This window comes from Pan troglodytes, chromosome 9, assembly GCF_028858775.2.
Source record: "Pan troglodytes isolate AG18354 chromosome 9, NHGRI_mPanTro3-v2.0_pri, whole genome shotgun sequence".
Taxonomy (NCBI): domain Eukaryota; kingdom Metazoa; phylum Chordata; class Mammalia; order Primates; family Hominidae; genus Pan; species Pan troglodytes.
The window spans coordinates 75,150,558-75,177,928 of record NC_072407.2 but is presented as its reverse complement, the minus strand read 5'-3'; the positions used below and the strand labels follow the sequence as shown (position 1 = coordinate 75,177,928).

Genomic DNA, 27,371 nt, shown 5'->3' with positions numbered 1-27,371 from the left:
CTGGTGAAGGGCTAACTTTTGAAGCCAGAAATAGCAAGACTAGTCTCCTAGTTCATACACAGCTCTAGATTAATCTTATTCAAAACACAGCTCTGTCACTTTTCTGTACAAGAATCTAGTCTAACTCAATGTAAACAACCTGGGTTGAAGTTCCACCTTTTCAATTTCTGGCCATGTGGTCATCTGGGAAGTTACTCGTCTATCCAGGCCTCATGCACCTTCCTCTTAGGCCTGACTGCACTTCTGAGAACAGCTGTCTGGGATCTCAACTTCTGAAAAAACGGTGGAGTAATCCTGCTCAGCCTCCACACAGCCCCGTGACTCAAAAAAAAAAAAAAAACCTCCCTGGGCATGGGGAAGAGGTATTCCTCTTCTGAGGACCCCAAGGGAGGCCGATAACCCCCCCCGTAGATGGTCTGAACAGAGCAGGAAGGTTCATGTGTGGTGGTGGGGTGCACTGCTTAGATAAGCACCCTCACTGGCAGATAAGGAAGCCGAGCTCACCTAGCCTGTTAAGGAGCAGGCAAAGTGGACTGGCACCCAGAGATCCTGACTCTCAGACAAGGGCTTCCTCTATGGCCTCTCCTGCCTCTTCTACTTTTCCTCGTGCTTATTATCCTGCACCTGTTTCTTTTTTAAAATAACCCATAGAACACTTCCTGACGCAGATTCTAGTCCTGCTGTGTAACCTTTAGAAAGGCTTCCCTCTATGGGCACTTGCCTCCCCGTCTGTGAAACGGGGGCCTCGGCCTTAACGTTCTCTTGGCTCCCTCTCAGCAGAGTCAGTGATGTTTGACTTGAATGCCCTGCAGTAGAGTGCCGCCGTTTCCTTTGCAGAGCAACTGCCTTTCCGCCCTACAATCGCAATGGCCTGGCACCTGCGGCCAGCCGCAAAGCGACTTGTCCTTGCTCGCCTCTCTCGCGCACATCTAGCTGGTAGGGAGAGTAGGGTGTTGAGGGACTGAGAGGAAGAAAACGCCGGAATTCTCGTATCCCACAGGCATGCTGCGCCCCCCTCCCCACTGCAAACGTTTCCCTGCGAGCGTCGTCCCCCGCGCCCCCGACACACACACACACACACACACACACACACACACACACACACACACACACACACACACACACACACACACACACACACACACGCAAAGGCAGGCAGGAGGCGGGGGCGCCCTGTGCGCGTGCGTCGGCGCGGAGCCCTCTCCCGCCCACGTGCGCGCCCCCGAGCGGAGACGCGCGCGCCGGGGCGAGCTGGCGGGAAAGCGCGCGGGAAGCCCCCGGCTGGCTCCCAGCATGGGGGAGGGAGGGCAGGAGGCGTCTGGAACGTGCCACTCTCGGAGAGAAAGGGGGGATTTTCGCGTGGCGCTGGCGTTTCTACACCTCCCACCCACCGACCAATCCGTTAGCTTCCCCCTTCCCCTGCCGCGGTACGAAGCCCCGTGCCGTGGCCTCGCTCCCTCCTGGCAGCCCGGACCGGCCCCTCGAACGCCGCTCTGGACAGAGCGGTTCCCTCAGCATCCGGAGCGGGGCGCTGCGCCGCGCGGCGAGGCCGGAAATTCCCGCGGCCTGAGTGGTGGAGCCCTAGCGGGGAGAGCGGCGCCACCTTCCTCCTCCCGGGCGGGCGGGGGCGTTAGGCCCAGCGAGGGCCGGGCCGCCTGAGTGGGTGGGGTGGGGGCCGCTGCGTCCGCCGGGAGCGGCGGCGCAGGCGGCCGACCGGGAGCGCGGACAACGCGGCTGCGGCTAACCCGCCGCCCGGCCGGCTGAGACCCTCGCGCCCCTGCTCCTGGGGCCCCCGCCCCCTCGCCGTCTCCGCCTCCTTCCTCACACACCCCCAGGCCGCCCGGGCCGCCCGGGCCCCAAGCCTTCCCGGTGCTCCTCCCTCTTCTCCTCACACTCGCTCTCTGGCTGGGGTCCGCCTGCCGCCCGCTGGCCTGCTCCCTCCGGGGCAAGTCCTGCTTCTTAAGCGCTCCTTTCACACACGCGCGCGCTCGCTGGGCCGTCCCCTCCTCTCCGGCCCTCCTCCTCCTCCTGGTCCTTGCTAACGCTGCCGTCGGGGAGGATTGATGTCCCTTCAGCATCATGCAGCCGCCGCCGAGGAAGGTAAGGGCGCAGCTGGGGGGCTTTGGGGTTCGGAGAGATGCGTACGGGGAACGCGGCTGGGGCGACCGCTGCGCCCCCTCCCCCTCCCGCAAGGGGCCGTGACTGCCCTCGTCTTGGGCTTGTCACCGACTTGCCGCCGGCTCCAGGTGGGGGGCGCGCGTGTGAGTTGCCTTTCCGACAGAGGGGCCGCCGGGGCTCGTCCGTCCTCTACGCAGGAGACCCCCAGACATTTCACAAGAGTTTCGGGTGTGCATTTGTGTGCGCGCGCATGGCAATGCTGCCCGCTGCAAAGTGCATTCTCGGGGCTGCACCGAGGGGGAGGCGGGGACGCCCCTGCAGCTTTGCAGAGCCTTGTGCGTGTGTGATTGTTTAGTCTGCACCAGCTTTGAGCCCTCCAGCCGCTTGTCGCCAGCCCCGCCCGTTTGCAAATTTGCGGGGGATTTGTTTCTAGCCTAGCCTTAGGGTTTGGCCTGCTTTTCCCACGGGGCGGCCGAAAAGAAGTTGGAATAGTCACCGCCTCCCCACCCCAAGGGAAAACAAATTAAGGATTGACGGGTCCTGCCTCGTCCCCGGCTGAGGGGCGAGGAGGCTGTCGTGCTGTCTTCAGAAAAGCGAGGACCGGGCCCGGGAGGTGCGTGGGGTGTGCACTGCGATCCGGGGTTGGATGACCAGGGTGGGAGTGACGGATGCACCCGGCTTGTCATCAGCCTCCCCGCTGCGCCCTTCCCCAGCTTTCCCAGGGGCCGAGGCTGTGTCCTTGTCTTTTTAATCCTACAGATGGATACTGAATGTCTACTCTGGGCACTGGGTGGATGAGGCCGTTCTGTCCTCCCCTCGTGGGCAAACATTTGCCTAACGCCTAACTCACCCGTGTCTGCTGCCGCTGCTTTCTCTCTTTCCTAATCCGGGTTTCTCCATTTAAGTGAGTCCTTTTCTTTCGAACATGTACCCCCACCCCTCCGGGTGGTCCCACTGCTGAGGCCGAGATTCCAGACTGACCGTAACTTCGAACCCTGGGGCCCCGGCCTGGCGGGCGAGGCTCTCTGGCCAGCAGGCATTTGCTGTTCTCGCTGTTTGAAGTGGAGCCTCCACGGGGATCGGCTTCCCGGGGTAGTTTAAAAGCACTGCATATGCTGGAAGGTCACTTTTGCTTTCTCCTTTGTGAGAAAGAGATTGTGATTTGATGCGCTGTCAGCAAGTCGAGGGCATCATTCTGAGACAGCGTGCTTTTTCGCAGCCATTATGGAGTAATTTATGTAGTCGATTCAGGCATATTATCATGATTGTGTAAATATTGGTCATTGGGTATCAGGCACTCTTAGGCTCCCAGCCCCCATCCACACTCTGCTCACCTCTCCTGGTGGTTAATGTCTTTGAATCTTTTTTAGAAATAGAAGACAGGCTCTTTTAAAACTGTAGGAAGACCTAGACATGGATTGAGCTTGTGCATGAAATGGAATGACTGGCAGTTTATTTTGCACGTCTTTAGTTTGTAATATTTATAGTCGTGTATTTTCATTCAACCTCTGTTCAGGCTATTTGGCTTTAATTTTTCATTAAATAAGTATCTTCAATAAATAAAACTAGATGGCGAATATTGGATTTATGGCCTTCAGGGGAGAGGCGAGCAAGAGACATATTCTGACAGATGTATTTTCCTTAAGCAATTTTTTTGGGTTAAATTTGTAAAAAGACCTTCATAAATATATGGTATATTTTAGGTGAAAGTTACACAAGAACTGAAAAACATTCAAGTTGAGCAGATGACAAAACTTCAAGCCAAACATCAAGCAGAATGTGATTTGCTTGAAGATATGAGGTAAGGCTATAGTAAATAGTTCAAGGACTTCTGTTTGTCTGTTTCAAAGAACCTTTGAGTTACCAAGCCCCAGGAACTGATGATGGAATTTCCTTTTGGATTTCCTGCTTTAAGGCTGTTAGAACTTTGACTCAGCTGGAAATTAGAACTGGAACTAACACAATACAAACTTTTTCCTTCAGTGGGGGACCTATAATGCACACATAGTATTCAGAAAAAACAAGGACCTTAAAAGTCTTACTAGTCAAATTATAATAATTAAAGATTCTTGTTTAAATAATCTTTCCACGGAATTGTAACAATCATTTTATTGACCTTAACAGTTTTACACAGTTAGATTTTTAAACCAACACTTGTGGTTAATGGTTAATATCTGGGGGTGAGCCAGTCAACCCCAGGTGGTTATATGCTCTCACTGGGTTAGAACATGACAAATACAACTTTGTCTTTGAGTGCCAAATTTAGTGAGAAGTGTGTTTATCATATTTTATTTTATTATTGAGGTTACTCATATTCATAATCAAGTTAACTTTGAATAGCTAAGACATCTTGCTAATAATTGTGAAAATCAGTATCTTTCTTACTAGAGGGATGGATGACTTATTTTAATGAAAGAAATACCACTTATTTAACAATCTTGTAATACAGACTGACAGTTCAACAAAGATTTTCGTCAAGAATGGAAGATGATTTGCATGGTGAAGCAAGAGTGGCTGCAATTCTTATTTCCCTTTTATAATACATTTATCAAATTGGAATTGGGTCTGTAAGCCTCATCAGTTACCTAGTTTTCTGGTGGTACACTAACTTCGTGTTGGTTTCGTGAAAAATATTAACTCTGGTGTTAATGATAAAATTATGTGTTTGGATTGCAGTTTATAGCCCAAAGATTTTAGTTTCAAGAATTTCCTTTTTTCCTCTCCTATATTTAGGCACTATAAGCATTTCTGCTGTATACCTGTTTTCAGGATTTCTGACTAAGGCATATAAATCTATTCTCATCCAACCTGGATATATCAAGATTGTTGTTTTCTGACTGAAAATTACAATTTTAATTCTGTATTTGTCTTCCTTCCCTTATCATAACCATAAGAAAATATTTAGACTTAAAAATTCCTATGCGAGGCCGTGCGCGGTCACTGACACCTGTAATCCCAGCACTTTGGCAGGCTGAGGCAGGCAGATCACCTGAGGTCAGGAGTTCGAGACCAGCCTGGCCAACATGATGAAACCCTGTCTCTACTAAAAATACAAAAATTAACCAGGCATGGTGGCGTGCGCCTGTAGTCCTAGCTACTCAGGAGGCTGAGGCAGAGAATTGCTTGAACCTAGTAGGCGGAGGTTGCAGTGAGCCAAGATGGCACCACTGCTCTCCAGCCTGGGCAACAGAGTGAGACCCTGTCTCAAAAAAAAAAAAAAAAATTCCTGTGCAAGATATCTGAAACTCTTGACATGGTTAAAAATGTAAGGTTTTTTAACTTATTAAGCAAACTAAGAAATATCTAGATGAAGAAAGTAATACATTTTCAGAAGCAGTTCAGGAAGGCAGAATTAGTGTGTAAGTGAAGATCCCGTGTGGGGTATGGGTGGTCAGTAGTTGTAATAATTTCTGTTGGTTGTGTCTTCTAAAGACTTCTTGATTGCGTTTTGTCTCCATTTTTCCCCTGTTGTCTGTAGCTTGGTGCAGGAGCTTATGGTCAAGAATATGGGCACTGCAGTCAGACAGTCCTGAGTTTGTGTCCTGATATCTGTGCTGACTTGTGGAAAATGAATTAATCTTTATAAACTTAATTTTTCTTATTTGTAAAATGGGGCAATAATGGCCTCTGTTGCCCAAGGTTGTATTGATCAAATGACAATACATGTGAGATGTGGCACACGTCTAAGCTAAGTTGATATAGTCTGTTGCTCCTGTTGCTGTTGCTTAGTTTGTATTATTGCTGATCCATCACATTTTGCTTGCAATATACTAGTATCCTAATTATTGCGGTAGTGTCCTTATATCTTCCATCTCCCATCTCTTCTTTTAAATATGTCTTCCACATTACCACCAGTTAGCTTTCTAAAAACATTATTATAGATCACTCCTCTGTGGCCTTCTGGATAAAGGCCAAACACTTTGTCATAGTATATATGGTTCTCTGCAACCCAGCTGCAAGCTTCCTTTCCTGGCTTAGTTACTACCATTTCATGCCCATGCATCCTTCCTCTTTCTTCCCCCTGCTCTGGTCACTCGGGACGTCAGGTTGTCTAACTGTGCACTCTACATTCATGCCCCTGTGTATGCTGTTGTCTTTGCCTGTTGGTACCCTTCCTCCCACTTTTTCACCTGACAAATTCTTGATTACCAATAACTGCAAGTTCTTTGTTCTCTGTGATCTCAAAGGATTTTGATTTTGCACATGGTTCTGGCATCCTCCCTCAGATGAAGTCTTTGAAGTTATGGGCTATTATTCATTTTTGTATCTTTATACCCTTGTTGTCGAATGTAACTGGCTATATTTAAATGTATCTTATTTTTTCTTGGGTGAGATACTGTATACACTCTGTAGGGCAGCTATAGGGGCCTCTGTTGAGCTTGTGTTATATACTTTGGTTCACATGATCACTTTAATTACACTATCTTGTTTGTTGTAGAGTATATAATATGTAAAGACAGAGATTGTTGGTGCTCCAAGGATTAACAGGTTTTTTTTAAAGGAGTTAGTGTGTTCTTCTATCTATATTAACTTAATGGAATGAATCCTTTCATTCCCATAGAGTTATAAATAGGATACCGTATTACCTACTAAAACAAGAGTTTAGGTTTCTGATTTGCTTTTTTTTTTCAAAGACAATATTGAAAAAGTTGAAACTTGCCTCCTCTTGGTATTCATGATAACTTCAGTTGCCTGAGGAAGGAGGTGATCTGGCTTCTCTTGTCTGCCCTAGTAAGTGGAATGATTTTTTAAAAATTCACTGGAAATCTCTGAACTTGGATGTTTTTTTGTTTGTTTTTGAGACAAAGTCTCGCTCTGTTGGCTAGGCTGGAGTGCAGTGGTGCAATCTCAGCTTACTGCAACCTCCGCCTCCTGGGTACAAGCAGTTCACCTGCCTCAGCCTCCCTAGTAGCTGCCACCACACCTGCCACCACGCCCGGCTAATTTTTTTGTATTGTTAGTAGAGACTGGGTTTCACCATGTTGGCCAGGCTGCTTTTGAACTCCTGACCTCAAGTGATCCACCCGCCTCGGCCTCCCAAAGTGCTAGGATTACAGGCGTGAGCCACTGCGCCTGGCCCGAACTTGGGTTTTTATATGAATTAAGTTGTAAAGGATCTTACTTGCTTTTCCTCTTTTGAGACTAGTGCTCCTTCTCACCAGTGCCCCCTGCCAACTTTATGCTCAATTTAAGTTAGTATCAATTCACTTAGAAAAGTACAAATAGCTTTTTATTCTTAAAGAAATTAGTAGTAGATAATTTTTTTTATTATTATTAAATTTGAGGCAGTCTCACTCTGTTGCCCAGGCTGGAATGCAGTGGTGTCATCTCTGCTTACTGCAACCTCTCCTCTCGGGCTCAAGCGATCCTCCCATCTCATCCTCCAGGGTAGCTGAGACTCCAGGTGCGCGGCTAATTTTTGTGTTTTTTGTAGACATGGGGTCTTACCATGTTACTCAGGCTGGTCTTGAACTTTGGGTTCAAGCAATCCTACCGTCAGGCCACTGTGCCCAGCTTGAGAAAATGTCAAAAGTTTTTATAACATTGAAAAAAGTTAAAAAAAATCTACAACACATTAGACTGTAAATAGAATTTTATGCTAAATTTTGTCTAGTTCTTCCCCATTACGTCCCTTCTTTTTTCTTTCTTTCTTTTTTTTTTTTCTTAAGAGACGAGTCTTGCTCTGTTGCCCAGGCTGGAATGCAGTGGTGTGATCTTAGCTCACTGTGTCCTTGTCCTCCTGGGTTCAGGTGATCCTTCTGCCTCAGCCTCCCAAGTACCTAGGACTATAGGCACGTGCCACCATGCCTGGTTTATTTTAAAGATTTTGTAGAGACAGGGTTTGTTTGTTGCCCAGGCTCGTCTTGAACTCCTGGGCTCAAGTGATTCTCCCACTCAGCCTCCCAAAGTGCTGGGATTACAGAAATGAGCCACTACTGCTGCAACGCACCCCTTAATCCCCAGTTCTTATCTTTTGGAATTTCGAGGAGAGGAGACCAATTATGATACAGTTTTTCTTCTTTGTTCTCCTCCCCTTTTTCAGTTCATTTGTTCTGCGAATGGCATTTGGAAGCTAGTATTTGGGAGTGAAGTTTGAGATGAAAAGACAACTAATTTGTTGTTAATCAGGGACATTCCATGCTTTGTGGAGGTTTTATACTGATGTGTTTCCTGTTGACTTTTGCTATCAGCAGTAGACAAGTAGAGTCTACTTTCTTTTTAGTTTATTATTATATTTTTTTCTCTTTGCTTTTTAAGACCACTTACAATAAGTTTCTACATGCTAGAGTCTGTGTACTTTTCTTCTTAGGATTGTTTATCCTGTGCTATGTTGAGTAGAGTTAGTTAAGAAAAATTTTTTGCAGTGACCCAGAATATAAAGAACTACCTTCTTAGAGGACAGTTTAAGGAGGTCTATAATGTGGAAAAATTATTGAATTTTAGTCAGGTGGATATTATCATGTTTGTTCATTTTATAGATGAAAGTGGAAACTGAGGCACAGTGAAATGAAGTGAATTATATTGGTGAAGACTCTAAGCTATTTGTCCTGATTTCCATACTACTGTACTCTCCCCTGTATCTGTGTTTCCCAAGCTTTTAACCAAGGAACTCATCATGAGTCCAGTTGTAAAAAATATTTTGCCTATCAAAAAGTATAATATATTATCAGGAGGCTGGGTGCAGTGGCTTATGCCTGTGATCCCAGCACTTTGGGAGGCCAAGGCGGGTGGATCACTTGAGGTCAGGAGTTCGAGACCAGCCTGGCCAACATGGTGAAACCCTGTCTCTACTAAAAATACAAAAATTAGGTGTGCATGGTGGCGCACACCTATAATCCTAGCTACTCTAGCTACTTGGGAGGCTGAGGCAGGAGAATCACTTGAACCTGGGAGGTGGAGGTTGCAGTGAGCTGAGATAGTGCCACAGCACTCCAGCCTGAGTGACAGAGCTAGACTCTGTCTCAAAAAAAACCAAAAACCAAAAAACAAAACCCCCCCAGAAAACAGTATATTATCGGGGAATAATTTGTTTTCTTATTTTTTGATACATTGAGCTGTCAATCAGCTCCAAATCACTATTTTCAAACCGTTAACGTGAGTTTCACCAAAGTCAAAGACATTTAAAAAACTTTATCCCAGAGAAGGCTGAATATGTGATTTCTTATAGATGTTCTGAAGAATTGAAACTGGCTCAAGAAGCACCTGTCCTGCCTTTGCAGACACCTGGTGGTCTAGAGACCTCAAGTGAGGAATTACTGTACTGTATGTTACTTTTTCTGAACTGTAGATTCCCAGGAGTCATGGGAGATTGGATTCCGAGGTCTGTTTATGGATGTTCTGAGACTTTTTTTTTTGAGACAGGGTCTCGCCCTGTCACCCAAGCTGGAGCACAGTGGTGTGATCATGGCTCACTGCAGCCTCAACCTCTCAGACTTAAGTGATCCTTCTACCTCAGCCTCCTGAGTAGCTGGGACCACAGGCATGCACCACCATGCCTGGCTAATTTTGTATTTTTTGTAGAGACAGGGTTTCACTATGTTGCCCCAGCTGGTCTCGAACTCCTGGGCTCAAGTGATCCTCCCACCTTGACCTCCCAAAGTGTTGGGGTTACAGGCATGAGCCACTGTGCATGGTGCTGAGACTTTTTTTCAGTGTCTCAGAGACTGTTGTATCTAGAAAGAGATCTTAGAGGTAATCTAATCTGGTCTAGAGTTTTTTTTTTTAAGGCTTTATTTATATACAATGTACATATCATGTAAGTTACATGATGTGACTGTATATCATATATGATTACGTATCCCATTTAAAGTGTACCATTCAACGTTTTTTTTTTATAGGATTGTACAATCGTCACACCAATTTAAAATGTTTTAGTTCCCCCTAAAAGAAACTTGGTACCCATTAGCAGTTGCTCCCCATAACCCTCTCCAGCCTTAAGCAACCACTTATCTACTTTCTGTCTCTATAGAAATGGAATCTTGCGACTGGTTTCTTTTGGCATAATGGTTACTTTTTTTTTTGAGACGGAGTTTCTCTGTGTCACCCAGACTGGAGTGCAGTGGCGCGATGCTGGCTCGTTGTAACCTCCGCCTCCTGGGTTCATGCAATTCTGCCTCAGCCTCCTGAGTAGGTGGGATTATAGGTGCCCGCCACCGTGCCCAGCTAATTTTTCAATTTTTAGTAGAGATGGGGTTTTGCCATCTCAAAGCCTCAGTGATGTTTAGTAGAGATGGGGTTTGGCCATCTCCTGACCTCAAGTGATCCACCTGCCTTGGCCTGCCAAAGTGCTGGGATTACAGGCATGAGCCACTGCGCCCAGCCTGGTGTAATGTTTTCAAGATTCATCAGGTTGTAGTATCATTACTTCATTCCTTTTTATTGCCAAATAATACCCCATTGTATGGATATGCCACATTTTATTAATCCCTTCATCAGTTGACAGAGATATGGGTTGTTTCTACTTTTTACTATTATTAATAATGCTGCTATGAACATTTCATGTACAAGTTTTTGTATGGATATATGTTTTTCTTTTGGATATATACCTAAAAATGGAATGTCTGGGTCATATGATAACTCTATGTTTAACTTTTTGAGGAACTTTCAAACTGTTTTCCAAAATAGCTGCTCCATTTTATATTCCCACCAGCAATAATACATGATGGGTCCTATTTCTCCATGTCATGGCCAGTGCATGTTATTGTCTGTCTTTTTGATTATAGGCATTCTAGTGGATGTGAAGTGATATTGTAAGTGGCTTTGACGTGCATTTTTCTAACAACTTATGATGGTGAGCATTTTTTCATGTGCTTATTGGCCATTTGTATATCTTCTCTGAAAAAATGTCTATTCAAGTACTTTGCCCATTTAAAAAATCATTTTTATTGAATTTTAAGAGTTCTTTATAACATATATGATTTGCAAATATATGCAGTATTTTTTTCCCATTCTATGGAAGAATCACCTGAGGTTTTTTTTTTTTTTCTTTCTGTTACTGTTTCATTCTGTTACCCAGACTGGAGTGCAGGGGGCATGATCATGGCTCACTGCAATCTCCACCTTCTGGGATCAAGCAATCCTCTCACCCCAGCCTCCGGAGTAGCTAGGACTACAGTTGCACACCACCATGCCCAGCTAATTTTTGTATTTTTTTGTAGAGATGGGGTTTTGCCATGTTGTCCAGGCTGGTCTCAAACTCCTGGGCTCAAGCAATCCACCTGACTCAGCCTGCCAAAGTGCTGGGATTACAGGCATGAGTCACAGTGCCTGTCTTCACCTGAGTTTTTTATGTGCACTTAATTTTGAGAACCACTGGTAATGGAAACAAGAACTTTGAAGGTAGGCCGTAGATTGAAACCCAGCTCTGCTGCTTATTAGCTGGGTAATCTTGGACAAGTGGCTTAGCTTTTCTGAGCTTCAGTATTTTGTATGTGTGAAACAAGATTAATATTGACCTTTTTGCTTTTCTGTGAAAGTAAAATGAGACAGGTGAAATGCCAAGAATGGTAGGTATTTAGCATTGGTAGCTACTGTTATTAGTGGAAAATTGAAGTCCAGGAAGAATGTTGTCTTATTCAAGGTACAAAAGGAAGTTATTGTGTTTCATGAATTATAAGAAGCACATTGTTTTACATTCTTACATTTCTGAAATCAAGATGCATCTTATGGCTCTTTTAGGCTGTGATGCAGTTGTCATTGCCTCTTCATGCATAGAACTTGCGGGATGGGTATCAGCAAGCTTGTAAGAAAATCCCAGAGACAATGGTTGGAATACAAATGTTGGATCACCTGGGCTTTTGATAGCATGGAGGATGGTAATTTGTGGAAATATATGGATATCAGTGACTGATTCAAAAAAATGAGAAGAGTTCGACTCTGAATGTGACCCATTTATCTACCAGTTTATTTCATTTATCTTTTTTTATTATGCATATGCTAAACTCTGACTAAATAAGTTTAAAAGAACTCTTTTAATAAGTATAAATGAAAATTCTAAGTAACGGTATTGTGTTAATTGGCAGCATTTTTTCTTAGCAGAATATAAAATAATGTGTCTTGCAGTTAATGGTGTTCTTATTTTTTAAATTTTAAAATTTTTGTTTTTTTTTTGAGACATAGTCTTGGTTTGTTGCCTAGATCGGAGTGCAGTGGTGCGATCTTGGCTTACTGCAACCTCTGCCTTCCAGACTCAAGTGATCCTTGTGCCTCAGCCTCCCGAGTAGCTGGGATTACAGCTGTATGCCACCATGCCCAGTTAATTTTTGTAGTAATTTTTATTTTTATTTTTTTTGAGACAGAGTCTCACTCTGTCACCCAGGCTGGAGTGCAGTGGCGCTATCTTGGCTCACTGCAAGCTCCGCCTTCTGGTTTCACGCCATTCTCCTGCCTCAGCCTCCTGAGTAGGTGGGACTACAGGTGCCCGCCACCATGCCCGGCTAATTTTTTTTTTTTTTTTTTTGTACTTTTAGTAGAGAGGGGGTTTCACCGTGTTAGCCAGGATGGTCTCGATCTCCTGACCTTGTGATCCACCTGCCTCGGCCTCCCAAAGTGCTGGGATTACAGGCGTGAACCACCGCGCCCGGCCTAATTTTTGTAGTTTTTATAGAGATGGGATTTCGTTATTTGGTTAGGGCTGGTCTCCAACTCCTGGTCTCAAGTGATCTGCCTGCCTCAAGCTCCCAAAGTGCTGGGATTACAGGCGTGAACCACCATGCCCAGCCCTCAGTGATGTTTTAGATATGATGAAAACTGGAAGTAGCAGATCAGGTACTGGACTCAGGTATTTAAAAATTCATTCAACAATCATAGTTGCTTCTCAATTAGTATTCTTTCAAATTAGAACTTAAAATGTTGTAAATCTTGAGAGGGAGAATTTTTGAAAAACTGAGAGCTGCAAGAAAAAAGATCAATTAGGGCTACACTTAAATAACATTTCTTTAAGAGAGGGAAAAAAAGATTACCTGATTTTAAAATTAATAAAAGGTAACATGCAACTTCGAATGACTAAATAAAATTTAAATGTAAATATATACTTCCATATTATGGTCAGTTATGTTGGGGAGAAAAAGAAGGAGATGCTAACTAGGCAGAGAAGGAAATATAGTTTGAGAGGGTCTGTTTAATTAAACTTTTTTTGTCACAGACCACTGTGTACTTGAAATTGAAAGAATTAGGGTTTTGGTAATACCTCTTCCTATTGGTGACTCTTGGTTTATTAGCTCCTAAGCCATTATTCAGAAATCTTTACCTGCTCCTAAAATTTAAAGATTCTTTTCTGAATGGGACAGCCATTGCAGCCTAAGGCAGGTGAAGATAGTTTATGATTCATAGACATGAATAGAGGATACTCTCCTGAACTTGATGGTATTAAACTAAGGACTAATAATGAAAGTTACTTATCTCTAGGGTTAAGAATAGAAGTGTTAGTCTGGCACCATAGCACGTGCCTGTAGTCCTTGCTAAGGCAAGAGGATCTGCTTGAGCCCACAGTGAGCTATGATAGTACTTGTGAGTAGCCACTACACTCCAGCCTGGGCAACTTAGCAAGACCCTATCTCTAAGAAAAAAGTATTGAATAATTTTTATGTATACTTTACCTTCCCCTGGTCTTTTTAGCCACACCCAGGTATATAAATATAAGAGATTATGGGCCAGGCGCGGTGGCTCACACCTGTAATCCCAGCACTTTGGGAGGCCAAGGCGGGCGGATCACGAGATCAGGAGATTGAGACCATCCTGGCTAACATGGTGAAACCCCGTCTCTACTAAAAAAAATTAGCTGGGCGTGGTGGCGGGTGCCTGTAGTCCCAGCTACTCGGTGGGGGCTAAGGCAGGAGAATGACGTGAACCCGGGAGGCAGAGCTTGCAGTGAGTGAGCCGAGATCACACCACTGCACTCCAGCCTGGGCGACAGAGCGAGACTCCGTCTCAAAAAAAAAAAAAAAAAAAAAAAAAAAAGATTATGAAGGTAATCTGTGTGGTAGCATAGGTGTGATATATCGGAACAAGTGCTAGTTTACAGCAGTGGTCCCCAACCCTTTTTGGCACCAGGGACCAGTTTCCTGGAAGACAGTTTTCCCATGGACTGCGGGTGGGGTCAGGGGGATGGTTTTGGGATGATTCAAGTGCATTACATTTATTGTGCACTTTATTCCTATTATTGTTACATTGTAATATATAATGAAAACAATTATGCAACCCAATATACTGTAGAATCAGTGGGAGGCTGAGCTTGTTTTTCTGCAACTGGACGGTCCCATCTGGGGTTGGTGGGAGACAGTGACAGATCATCAGGCATTAGATTCTCATGAGGAGCATGCAACCTAGATCCCTTGCATGTGCAGTTCACAATAGGGTTCGTGCTATGAGAATCTAATGCTGCTGCTGATCTGACAGGAGGCGGAGCTCAGGTGGCAATGTGAGCAATGCGGGGGCGGCTATAAGTATGGACAAAGCTTGGCCTGCTTGCCCGCCACTCACCTCCTGTTGTGTGTCCCAGTTCCTAACAGGCCACAGACCGTTAGTGGTCCGTGGCCTGGGGGTTGGGGACCCCTGGTTTAGAGACATGCAACCTGGGTATCAATTCTAGTTCACAAATTATGGCGCCCAGCTGTAATTTGTTTTGTAATTGAGAACATCAATTTAGAAATCAGAGTCTCTGGCCAGGCGCAGTGGCTCATGCCTGTAATCCCAGCACTTTGGGAGGCCGAGGTGGGCAGATCAAGAAGTCAGGAGATCGAGACCATCCTGGCTAACATGGTGAAATCTCGTCTCTACTAAAAATACAAAAAATGAGCCAGGCACGGTGGCACATGCCTGTAGTCCCAGCTACTGGGGAGGCTAAGGCAGGAGAATCGCTTGAACCCGGGAGGTGGAGGTTGCAGTGAGCTGAGATCACACCACTGTACTCCAGCCTGGGCAACAGAGTGAGACTCTGTCTCAAAAAGAAAATAAAAATAAAGAGAAATTATAGCCTGACTTATTCTTTAAAGAGTAACCTGTGGGTTGAAACGTGAAATTAATCTCAAAGATAAACTGCTCCAGTGGTGCTACAGAATCTTTCACCACGGTTAGTAGTCCTAGGTACCTTCCATCTTTCTGTATGTTGGTAATGATTCTCCTCGTGCTTGCTGGATAGTTTCTGCAACTCCAAGTACTATATTTTCATATAACAACTTCAGGTGGAAGAAGAGGAGAGCAGGACAATTTCTCCTTATGCAAATTTTTCCTACCTTTCTCCCTCCTTCCCCCATCTCTGTTTCCTTCCTTTTTTCTTTTGTTCCACTAGGGAAGAAATTTTTACCAGAAATTAACTCAATAGACTTTCCCTTATATTTCATTATCTGTGTTTGCGTCATATGCTTGAACATGCCTAGCTGCAGAGGAGGCTGGAAATGTGATCTTCTTGGAGGTGGGTCCTTGCCAACAAACAAAAAAGGTAGTGGTGGCAGTAATGTAGCTTTTGCCACATTATTGTTTTGCCTGATTTGCTGCAGGGACCCATTTCCAGTTTACTCCTAGAGGTTCCCATAAAAGTATTAAAAAATGCATTGGAGTTAGATTATGAGGGCTATCACTGGAACTCCAGTTGTCCCAAGCTGACTGGTAATTAGAGACTCCATAGAAATTATTTGTATTCCCTCTTCCCAATTCCTTTTGAATTAAGTGTGTCAGGTTAGGAGTAGGTTTTTGTATTTTGGCCTCTTAGGATTCTCCTCCCAATCTTACCACTTCAGTCTTCTGATAATTTGGAGAAATGGTGGTCAAAGGGCCCGCAGGCAGTTGTGTTCTCAGTGAACCTTTTTTTTTTTTTTTTGAGATGGTCTTGTTCTGTTGCCCAGGCTGGAGTACAGTGGTGTGATCTCACAACGCCTGGCTAATTTTTTGTATTTTTAGTAGAGACGGTGCTTCACTATGTTGGCCAGGCTGGTCTCAAACTCTTGACCTTGACCTCAGGTGATTCCCACCCCCGCCCCCCAACCCAAAGTGTTGGGATTACAGCTTGAGCCACTGCACCCAGCTGTGAACTTCTTTTTACTTCTCAGGTGAAGGCATTAGTGAAGTGCCTAAATTTAAAGGAGGGAAGGCCATATAAAGAGTTTTAATCACCCTTAGCTGAATAATTTGCCCCTTAATAATTGATGATTGGCAATTTACTCTTGAGAGTATCAAGTCTGAAGCTGTTTATCTGAGGAGGCCTGTAAGTTGATGGTTTTCTTTGTAAATTCTCCAGATGTTCATTTGAGCCCCACAGATGCCATTCTATGTTGTTGGTATCAGTCTTCAGGGGTGATCTGATGCATAAGCAGGGGTTAGTTTTGTAAGTCTGGCTCGTGTTCTTGGCTTTTCAGTAACTAATTTGGGATCTACAAGGAAACTTGTAACCCTGTCCTTTGTCCCACTGCTGCAGATGTTCTGTCAGTGTTGATCGGGAGTAATTTATGGAACCTTAGCTGGTATTTTTGTTAATTTCATTTTGTTGGGTCCTTTCAATATTCCTTGATCGTGCTTTATTTTAACATTCCATTTGATCTTTTTGGCATTCATGTGGGAATCCTTTGTCATCCAGATGTTTTCTGTTTTGTGAGCTTGGAAATAATCCCAATTTAATAAGAAAATGTTATTTCTGGTGTTACGAAAAGTGTTACCATGTCTGTGGTTCCACAGAAACAAGTTGGAGTATATATTATATATGTCTCCTGATTGTATTTTAGTGATAATTGTTTTTCCTCTTACTGGTGATTGGAGGATGGGAGCAAGGGACAGAGACTCTTCTTGTTGTTTGCTTTTGAGACAGAGTCTTATTCCATCCCAGGCTGGAGCACAGTGGTGCAATCTCGGCTCACTGCAACCTCTGCCTCCCGTGTTCCAGCAATTCTTGTGCCTTGGCCTCCTGAGTAGCTAGGATTACAGGTGTGCAACACGATGCTCGGCAAATTTTTTTATTTTTCATAAAGATAGGGTTTTGCCATGTTGGCCAGGCTGGTCTTGGACTTCTGACCTCAAGTGATCCACCTGCCTTGGCCTCCCAAAGTGCTGGGATTACTGACTTGAGCCACTGCACCCAGTCTAAGCTTTTTATTGTATGTTCTTTTTTGTGTATTTTGAATTTTAAACTATGTGAATATTATGCTCAAAACTAAAATTTAATGATTCAGTAATATTGGTAAACATTTTATTGCATGTCTGTTAAGCATAACAGATATTTAACAGATATTATAAAAGTTCGTATTAGTTGATGCTAAAATGCCATTTTTGGCTTTTAATTAGTTTTTAGTGAAGCTATTTTCGTTATTAATAGACTTTAAAATTTATTTCTAATATGTACAAGTGTTAAGAATACTAATTTTTGTATTTTTAGTAGAGATGGGATTTCACCATGTTGGCCAGCCTGGTCTCAAACTTCTGACCTTGTGATCCGCCCACCTCGGCCTCCCAAAGTGCTGGGATTACAGGCGTGAGCCACCGCACCTGGCCGTGGAATTCTTTTGTCTTGAAACAAGCAAACATATTAGATAGAGTCTTGCCTAATGTCAAATTTCATTTTAGCTGCCTTTATCCAAAGGTTTTATATCATAGCCATCAATTAAAGCATTGTTTCTGTTGTGAAATGTAGTTTTGCATTAGCCAGCTCTCTCCATGGAAGAATGGTTTGCTCTGTTTTACTAAAAGAAGTGTTTTATATAATAGTTTTTCTTAGTTACATTGAATCAATTGAAATTGTTAGTATTCCATTTTCTTTCTTTCTTTTTTCTTTTTCTTTTTGCATTTGTTAGCTATTCCTCTGTTTTTAAAGTGGTCATTCTAAGATATGACATTATGTGTTTTTTTTTGTCTTGAGACAGGGTCTCTGTTGTCTGGGCTAGGTTATAGTGGTGCGGTCATGGCTCACTGCAGCCTTAACACCTTGAGCTCAAACAGTCCTCTTGCCTCAGCCTCCTGAGTAGCTCAGACTACAGATGTGTGCCACTATGCCTGGCTAATTTTTTAAATTCTTAGTAGAGACAGGGTCTTACTATGTCTCCCAGGCATCATTGAACTGTGGAGCTCAAGCAGTCCCCCTTCTTTGGCCTCCCAAAGTGCTGGGATTATAGGCATGAGCCACCACACTCGATCTACACCATGCATTCTTAATTTATCACTGTCTACTTAGAGTTAATATTGTACCATTCCACATACGACCTTACAATGGTCTAATTACAGTTATTCCATCCCAGACTTTGTGCTGCTTATAAACCTCGTAATATAATGTTAGTTTTCTTTAAACAGGTATCTTTTAAAAAGATTAAGAGAAGGAAAAAAGTCTTATATTTACTAATCCTGACTCTTCTTTCCTTCCTGAAACCAACATGCAGGTTTGAGTTTCCATCTGTTATCATTTCCTTTCAGCTTAAGGAACTTCCTTCAGCATTTCTGGTGCAATTCTGCAGCTTTTGACACTTCTCTTAGCTTTCATATGTCTGAAAATGTCTTTATTTCACCCTCACTTTAGGAAGATATTTTTGCTGGATATAGAATTCTGGGTTGGTCACTCCAGTGTCTTCTGGCTTTCATTATTTCTGATGAGAAGTTAGCTCTTACTTATAGACTTGTTCACATCTATGGAATGTGCTTTCCCTTGCTCTAATAGCTTTTTTCTCTTTATCTTTGGTTTCCTACAGTTTGAGTGTAATGTGACTAGTATAGTGTCTGTAATTATCTTGTTTGGGGTTCATCATTCAATGGTTGATGCTTTTCATGAAACCTGGGAAACTTCTGGCCATTGTTTCCTTTTTTTTTTTTTGAGACAGAGTCTCACTCTGTTGCCCAGGCTGGAGTGCAGTGGCGTAATCTCAGCTCACTGCAACCTCCGCCCCCTTGGTTCAAGTGATTCTCCTGCCTCAGCCTCCTGAGTAGCTGGGATTAGAGGCACACGCCATCATGCCCAGCTAATTTTTGTATTTTTAGTAGAGGCGGGGTTTCACCATGTTGGCCAGGCTGGTCTCGAACTCCTGACCTCTGGTGATCCACCTACCTTGGCCTCCCAAAGTGCTGGGATTACAGGTGTGAGCCACTGCGCCCGGCCCATTATTTCTTCAAATATTTTTTTTCTGCCCCATTCTCTCTCTTCTTTTTTTTTTTTTTAATTACTATTATTATACTTTAAGTTCTAGGGTACATGTGCACAATGTGCAGGTTTGTTATATATGTATACATGTGCCATATTGGTGTGCTGCACCCATTAACTCATCATTTACATTAGGCATTTCTCCTAATGTTATCCCTTCCCCGTCCCCCCATCCCACAATAGGCCCTGGTGTGTGATGTTCCCCATCCTGTGTCCAGGTGTTCTCATTGTTCAATTCCCATCTATGAGTGAGAACATGTGGTGTTTGGTTTTCTGTCCTTGCAATAGTTTGCTCAGAGTGATGGTTTCCAGCTTCATCCATGTCCCTACAAAGGACGTGAACGCATCCTTTTTTATGGCTGCATAGTATTCCATGGTGTGTATGTGCCACATTTTCTTAATCCAGTCTATCATTGATGGACATTTGGGTTGCCATATGCAGAAAGCTGAAACTGGATCCCTTCCTTACACCTTATACAATATTAAGGCCTGTTCATGACAAATTTAAACTTTAATTTTATGATAAGATTATCTCTTTTCAGGTAACTCAGTTTGACCACCTTGTTTTGATTTATAGCGGATCAAGGGCTGAAAGGCAAAGAAGTTTAAAGATTCCCTTTTAAGTAAGAGTCAGTTGGCCAGCACCTGTAACTAGAGAAAAGGCAGCTCTGTTTAGACTGCATTTGATCAGTCTGAGAGGTGATATACTCTCCAGCCTCTGTGATGTTTTGAAGTGGTGGAGGGGGATGGTTATGCAATTAAGAAGATCGTATAGTTTATTCAAATTCCTGAATATTGCCATTATAGTGTGATGACATTGTCTTTGAAATATTTTGAATTCCCAGAATTAAACATAGCTTATTCAAATGTAGATGCCAAGAACGCATTATAAAAGCAAGAGTCACCTGTGCACTTTACATTACAGATGCCTAGGCCCTATTCCTAAGATTCTGCGTTGGTAGATTTTGGGAGAGGCCTGGGCATATATAAAAAGCCATAGCATATGATTCTCATTTGTAATTAAGGATGAGGACTACTTTTCCAGGAGTTACCACCGTTTAATATGCATTGTTTGATATGCATTTCAGATACTTTTCCTGACGTCAGGGATTCCAGGAAATACTGGCTTGGCTAGGAGATACTGCAGGAGAGGTGGAATTCCAAGATGTATAAAATCATCAATTGGCTAGTCAACATTGAATTTGTCATAGGTCAAAAATGTCAGTGAAATAATTGGTGATTTAACAAATTTATTTTATTGTGTACCCCAATGGATGATAGATAAAGAGAGTGGCGGTTTGGCTTGTTTATAAAGTGTTTTTCTCCCTTCTTTAATGTGTATATACTTCAAGTTAATTAATTACAGATTTTTCCTTCACCTATGTATCTTTTAAAATTAATTATTTTGTGGTTTTTTTTGATGGGACAAGGAAGGATGAGGTTCCTTACAGTTTTATAAATGTTCAATGATTAAGATAAACTATGTGTACTCTAAATGTAACTGCGTTGTAGAGTATGAAAACATTCAGCAATGAGACTAAATGACATTTACTTAATCTGCATATCTTGTAGATTCTTTGTAAATGTAGTAGAACAGCCACACTATAAAGCTATTGTTTGTGCTCTTTTGAAAAATATAATCCACTTTGGGATGGCAAATTCATTCTTTATGAATTTCACAGAGTCCAATAGAGACTTTTTTTCTAAGTGTCTAATAAGTACCATCTCCAAGGCATCTGAGTAATATATATCCTAAATCTTGCCATGCCTTCATTGGACTGTATTAATTCTCTTAATAAACTATCCCCTTCTTTTTCCCTCATTAACACTAGTTTTCTACTTTTGCCTATTTGATTTAACAAAGGAAATTTAAGTCTCTATTCCTTAGCCATGCATCTCTACTTCAGGCCATTTCTTACAAGTAGCCATTCCTGTGTTCTGAAGAGCAGATCAAGAAAGAAGATGGTTAAGTGGTGTTATCTTTGTGCAGGATAGTGCAGTCTGCCACTGAGGGGATGCCTATATACCTGCTTTCCTGGTGGGGTGGTTTTCTCTGGGGCTATCAGGGTGCATTCAGCTGCAGCAGAGTCTATGTCTTGATGTTTCTTCTGGTAGTCTGAGTCTCTAATACGGGGAAGTTTTTGTACTTGTAAGAGGTTGGAGTCAGTTATTATCAGCGTCGTTATTTTTCTTTGATGGAAACATAAAATTTGAATCACTTTCTTATTGATTTGGCTTTGAGCTACATTTTTTTTTTTTTTGCCTTTTAAGTTAGCAACAACAACAAAAAACTCTGGTATTAAAGAAAACCTAAAGGAGAAAACCCCACTATCCTAAACAGATAACTGTTTCTTACTTGGTTTTGCTTTATATTTGTCTATATTGATTATGTGTGTTTTTACATAGTTGCAGTCATATTGTAGATAGCATTTTGTGTTCAATTTTTTAATGAAACATTATATCCTAAGTACTTTTCAGGTTAAGTACTATCATAATTATAACTCTGTGGTTTTCCAAGTGTATTTCCTAGACCAGTGGTATCAACACCATCTGGAACTTGTTAAAAATGCAGTTTTGTAGGCTTATCCCTAACCTCCTGCATCAGGAACTCTGAGAGTGGAGCCCAGCAATCCATGTTTTAATAATCACTTTTAGGTGATTCTCATATATATTAAAGTTTGTGGACCACTGTTATAAATTATAGCTATTGTTTACAGTGGCATTTTTATTGCTTACTTACCTTACCTTACAATATCTAAGGATGTAGACTTTTTTTTTTTTTTGGCCCTTAACAATTACTGATTCTTTGTTAAGACTTTATTGTCTTAAGCTTTACAGGTTGTTTTTCTGTTTATAAAATGTTAAACATCTATTATTTCATTTAAATCTTAGCAACCCAAGAGGCAGATATTATTATTTGTATAGGTGAGGGAACTTAAGCACAGAAGGATTTACTAATTTGTCTAAGATCACAACTTTTAATTTTTTATTCTTTTAAAGTTATATATTTATAATGCTTTAATCTATGAGGCCTTTTCTGGTATCCTCCCTTCTCTTTTTCCTTTTTAAGTGTCCTTCATCTGTGTAGAGTGGGAATAATGGACTGTCTGGTTTACTGGAGTGTAACAAAACAGTATTTGAAATATGAGATGGGGTTAAAATTGCATTTACCAGAGCTCCTTCTGGGATAAGTATGAGAGGAATAAGCAGAAGCAAATAATCTTCTTGGGAGGTGTGTGTGTGCATGCATGCATGTGTGTGTGTGTGTATGTGTATAAGAGAGAGAGTGAGACCCCAAAGGGTATGCTTAATTGCTTTTTAAGGAAGTTGAGTAAATTAGGAATACATTTTTATAGGATATGCAAGTTTGGAGACAGAGCTAAATTGCTGAGAAAGAGACGAGGTGTAAGCTCTGCAACTAGTAGCTCTCTGCCTCTTGTCTAAACAAACGTTGAACAATAACAAAAATATTGACTTGAGGGGTGCCAGATTAGATTTCGTGGGGAGCCTATGTTTTTGACTCTGCCTGTGTGTTCCCATAACATCCAGTGCTGTTAGAGCATTCATCACATTATATGTTAATCATCTTTTTTTTTTTTTGGTATATCTTCACCTCCAGACTGTGAGCTTTTTCAGAGCAAGACTGTCTTTTATCTTCATATGTTTCTTTTTTTAATTTTTGTTTTATTATTATTATTTTTTTAGACGCAATTTTGCTGTTGTTGCCCAGGCTGGAGTGCAGTGGCATGATCTCAGCTCACTGCAGCCTCCGCCTTCCAAGATGAAGTGATTCTCCAGCCTCAGCCTCCTGAGTAGCTGGGATTATAGGCATGCACCACCACGCCCGGCTAATTTTGTATTTTTAGTAGAGACGGGGTTTCACCATGTTGGTCAGGCTGGTCTCGAACCCCTGACCTCAGGTGATCCACCTGCCTTGGTTTCCCAAAGTGCCAGGATTACGGGTGTGAGCCACTGCTCCTGGCCTATCTTCATATGTTTCTGAGCCTGGTATACAGTTACTGAAGAAATGTTTGCTACCAAATGAGACATTGTTGGCCAATTAATACTTAATAGACTTTTAAAATGTACATTGTTCTTAAAAGTCAAGTTTTATTTTCCTTTGTTTACATAAAGACCATATGCTACATTATAATATGTAATCTTCCATAGTTCAATAAATATACAAGGATGTAAACAAGTGTCAGATGTGGCCTGGGTCTGTGTCCCCACCCAAATCTCATCTTGAATTCCCATAATTCCCACGTGTTGTGGGAGGGGCTCGGTGGGAGATAATTGAATCATGGGGGTGGTTTCCACCGTGCTGTTCTTGGTGGTAGTGAATAAGTCTCATGAGATCTGATGGTTTTATCAGGGGTTTCTGCTTTTGCATCTTCCTCATTCCCTCTTTGCCTTCTGCCATCCATATAAGAGGGGACTTGCTCCTCCTCGCCATGATTGTGAGGCTTCCCCAGCCATGTGGAACTGTAAGTCCAATTAAACTTCTTTCTTTTGTAAATTGCCCAGTCTTAGGTATGTCTTTATCAGCAGCATGAAAGCAGACTAATACAGTGTTCTTATTTACATCCTTGTATATTTATGGTACTAATTTTTAGGATAAATAAGGATAAATTTCTAGAAGTAGAATTGATGGGTCAAATATTGTATACTCTTTAAATGGCTGTCTAGGCCAGGTATGCTAGTTTACACCTGTAATCCCAGCACTTTGGGAGGCCAAGGTGGGAGGATCACTTGAAGCCAGGAGTGAGACCAGCCTGGGCAACACAGTGAAATCCCATCTCTACAAAAAAATAAAACAAATTAGCCAGGTATGGTGGCATGTGCCTGTAGTCCCAGCTACTTGGGAGGCTGCACCCAGGAGGTTGAGGTTATAGTGAGCTATAATTGTGCCACTGCCTTCCAGTTTAGGTGACAGAGTGAGACCCCATATGTATTAAAAAACAAATCTGTCATCATAGTAGGAGATTTTAACACACCTCTCTGAAGTGGATATATTAAGCACATAAAAATTTTAAAGTATATAGATTTGAATTTAATGATTAATACACTAGTTACATAATACAGAATTCTATATCCCGTATTAGAGAATATGCATTCTTTTTTTTTTTTTTGAGGCAGAGTCTCGCTCTGTTGTCCAGGCTGGAATGCAATGGCATGATCTTGGCTCACTACAACCTCTCCCTCCCAGACTCAAAGCAATCTTCCCTCTTCAGTCTCCCGAGTAGCTGGGACTACAGGCATGTGCCACTATGCCTGGCTAATTTTTGTATTTTATGTAGAGACAGGATCTCATCATGTTGCCCAGGATAGCCCCGAACTCCCGAGCTTAAGCTATCCATCTGCCTTGGCCTCCCAAAGTGGTAGGATTACAGATGTGAGTCACCGTGCCTGGCCTTTAGAGAATATGCATTCTTTTCAAACAAAAATTAATTATTTATTTATTAGCCCATAAAAAGTGTCTCAAATAATTCTGTGGAATTGATATCATACATGTTGTGTAGTATGTGTCTAAGAGAGGGCTCAGGAACCAAATGTGGTTTTCCCCTAGTTGTATGACCTTGGGTAAGTTACTTATGTGCTTCAATTTTCTCATCTGTAAAACAGAAATGGTAATAGTGGTCTCTCAGAGTTGTGAGGGCTGGCATTCAGAACAATGCATTACACGTGGTAAGGGCTCAGTTAATGTTTGCCATCATCATTATGGTATCATCATATTCTCTGATCACATGCAATGAAAATAGAAATCAGTAATGAAGAGATAAACATCCTCTTCCTTACACCAAAAAGAAAAACCTCCAAATATGCCATTCAATAAAAATGAGTGAATTATGGATACACACATCAATGTGGGTGAATCTCAGAAACATTCTTAGTGAAAGAATTCAGATACAAGAATATATACTGTATACTATACTCCAGAATTATATACTGAAAAGTTCTAAAACAGGCAGAACTAATTTGTGGTGGAGGAGAAGTCAGTACAGTGGTTTCCTCTGGTGTTTAAGGGTAGGAATTGACTAAGATGGGGCATGAGGAAACTTTTTGGGATGATAGTGCCATTCTGTGTCCTTTGTTTTTGTTTTTGTTTTTTTTGAGATGGAGTCTTGCTCTGTCACCCAGGCTGGAGTGCAGTGGCACAGTCTCGGCTCACCGCAATCTCTGCCTGCTGGGTCCAAGCAATTTTCCTGCCTCAGCCTCCCAAGTTGCTGAGATTATATGCACCTGCCACCATACCCTACTAATTTTTATATTTTTAGTAGAGATGGGGTGTTACCATGTTGGCCAGGCTGGTCTCGGGAATGCGTGACCTCCAGTGATCTGCCCACCTTGGCCTCCCAAAGTGCTGGGATTACAGGTGTGAGCCACTGGGCCTGGCCCCATTCTATGTCTTGATAGGGATTTGGGTTTCATAGGTATGTACATTTGTCAAAACTCAGAAAATGTATATATAATATGTGTGCATATGATTTTAAGTAGTTTTACATAAAAAGATAAGCAAATATTGGATGCTGGTTAACCCTAAGCATGCTGAAATATTTAGAGGGAAGAGTATTATTGTCTACAATTTGCTTTAAAGACACCAAAAATAAGGTGGATTAATTAATGGCTAGGGAGATGGATAAATGGATAGATATGTGATAAAGCAAGTCTAATAGAATTTTGTGGCAGAATCTAATGGCGGCTATATGGATGTTAGCTGTAAAATTCTTTACAATGTGATTGAAAAATTTTGCAATAATCTGTTGAAGCTTTCTTCCCATTCCCCTACTTGTGCTTGCAAACTAAAAACAAACAAAACCACTACTGAGTTAAAGTAGAAATTATAATGAGAATTACTAAATACCACACAATGAAAATGAATGCCCTATATAAACAAACTTGTAGGATATGATTCAAAAGGAAATTTATAGCTCTTAATGAATTTGTTAGAAAATAGGACAGATTGAAAAGTAGTGGGTTCATCTCAATAAATTAGGAAAAAACCCAAAATATGCCTAAAAGCCTAATAGGATGGACAAATAATAAAATATAAATCATGCATTATTATGTAGTATTTAAGAGTGTGGACTCTTGAACCAGATTGCCTGATTTTGAATTCTTAGTTCTCCACTTCCTGCTTGTCCAAACTTGGTTACTTAACCCGTCTGTGTCTTCTTAGCTTCCTTATCTACAAAATGAAGATAATAATAGAATCAAATTCATAGGTTTGTGAAGATTGAATAAGTTAATATGTTAGTACATGTAGAATGTATTTGTTATAAGTACCAGCTTATAAATACCAGCTTCTGTTATTGATAAGTAGAAAGATGAAAACAAAAATACATATAATCAATAGGCCAACAGCTAGTTTTTTGAAAAGACCAATATGATACAGAAAACTCAGGAAAAAGGAGTAATAAAAATCAATATGCTAAAAATGAAACAGAGATATAACAATAGTGATTTTTTTGGGGAAAAATGGAAAGGTTTTACATGAAAAAATATAATTACTCTTAGTGAAGAATAAAGAGGAACTTGAATTGACCATGAAACAATTTGAGTTCATAACTAAAAAAAGAGATATGGGCCAGGCGCTGTGGCTCATGCCTGTAATCCGTGCACTTTGAGAGGCCAAGTTGGGAGATTGCTTGAGGCCAGGAGTTCGAGACTAGCCTGGGCAACATGGCGAGATCCTGTCCCTAATACAAATAAAAAGCAATTAGCTGGGCATGGTGGTGTATGCCTGTAGTCCCCGCTACTTGGGAGGCTGACGCGGGAGCTTGTGCCCAGGATTTAAAGGCTTTAGTGAGTTATGACCACACAACTGCACTCCAGCATGGGTGGCAGAGTAGTGGGACCCCATCTCAAAGAAAAAAAAACAAAAACGAAAGAAGGAATTATGACTTTTGATAATGCACTAGGCCCAGAAAAGACATTTTTGCAATTAAGTTTTATCAAGTCAGATAATACTTATTTTATGGAATGTTTCACAGAATGAGAAAAACACCCAGCTCATTTTATTAATCTTATATAACTGTGATGCCACAATCTAACAGGACAGTACAAGCAATCAAATTATACGCCAGTCTGCCTTAGGAGCATAAGTAAAAATATCCTCAACAAAAATTTACTAAATAGAATCTAGTGG

General features: G+C 42.0%; 1 protein-coding gene across 29 annotated transcripts in view; it reads left to right on the top strand.

Annotated features, from left to right (window-relative positions):
* The first annotated feature begins 1,603 nt into the window (after window positions 1–1,603).
* FCHSD2 (FCH and double SH3 domains 2) overlaps window positions 1,604–27,371 on the top strand; it is a 302,934-nt gene continuing 277,166 nt past the window's right edge. For 3 of the 29 annotated variants that reach the window (XM_054661497.2, XM_054661495.2, XM_016921545.3), the window contains exons 1-2: window positions 1,654–2,100; window positions 3,822–3,919. In XM_054661497.2, the coding sequence (XP_054517472.1) occupies window positions 2,080–2,100; window positions 3,822–3,919 (119 nt within the window). In that variant the 5' untranslated portion in view covers window positions 1,654–2,079. Of the gene's footprint in view, window positions 2,732–3,821; window positions 3,920–27,371 lie in introns of all 29 variants that reach the window. The other 26 variants (XM_063783173.1, XM_063783179.1, XM_063783163.1 and 23 more) reach the window with 18 other exon arrangements.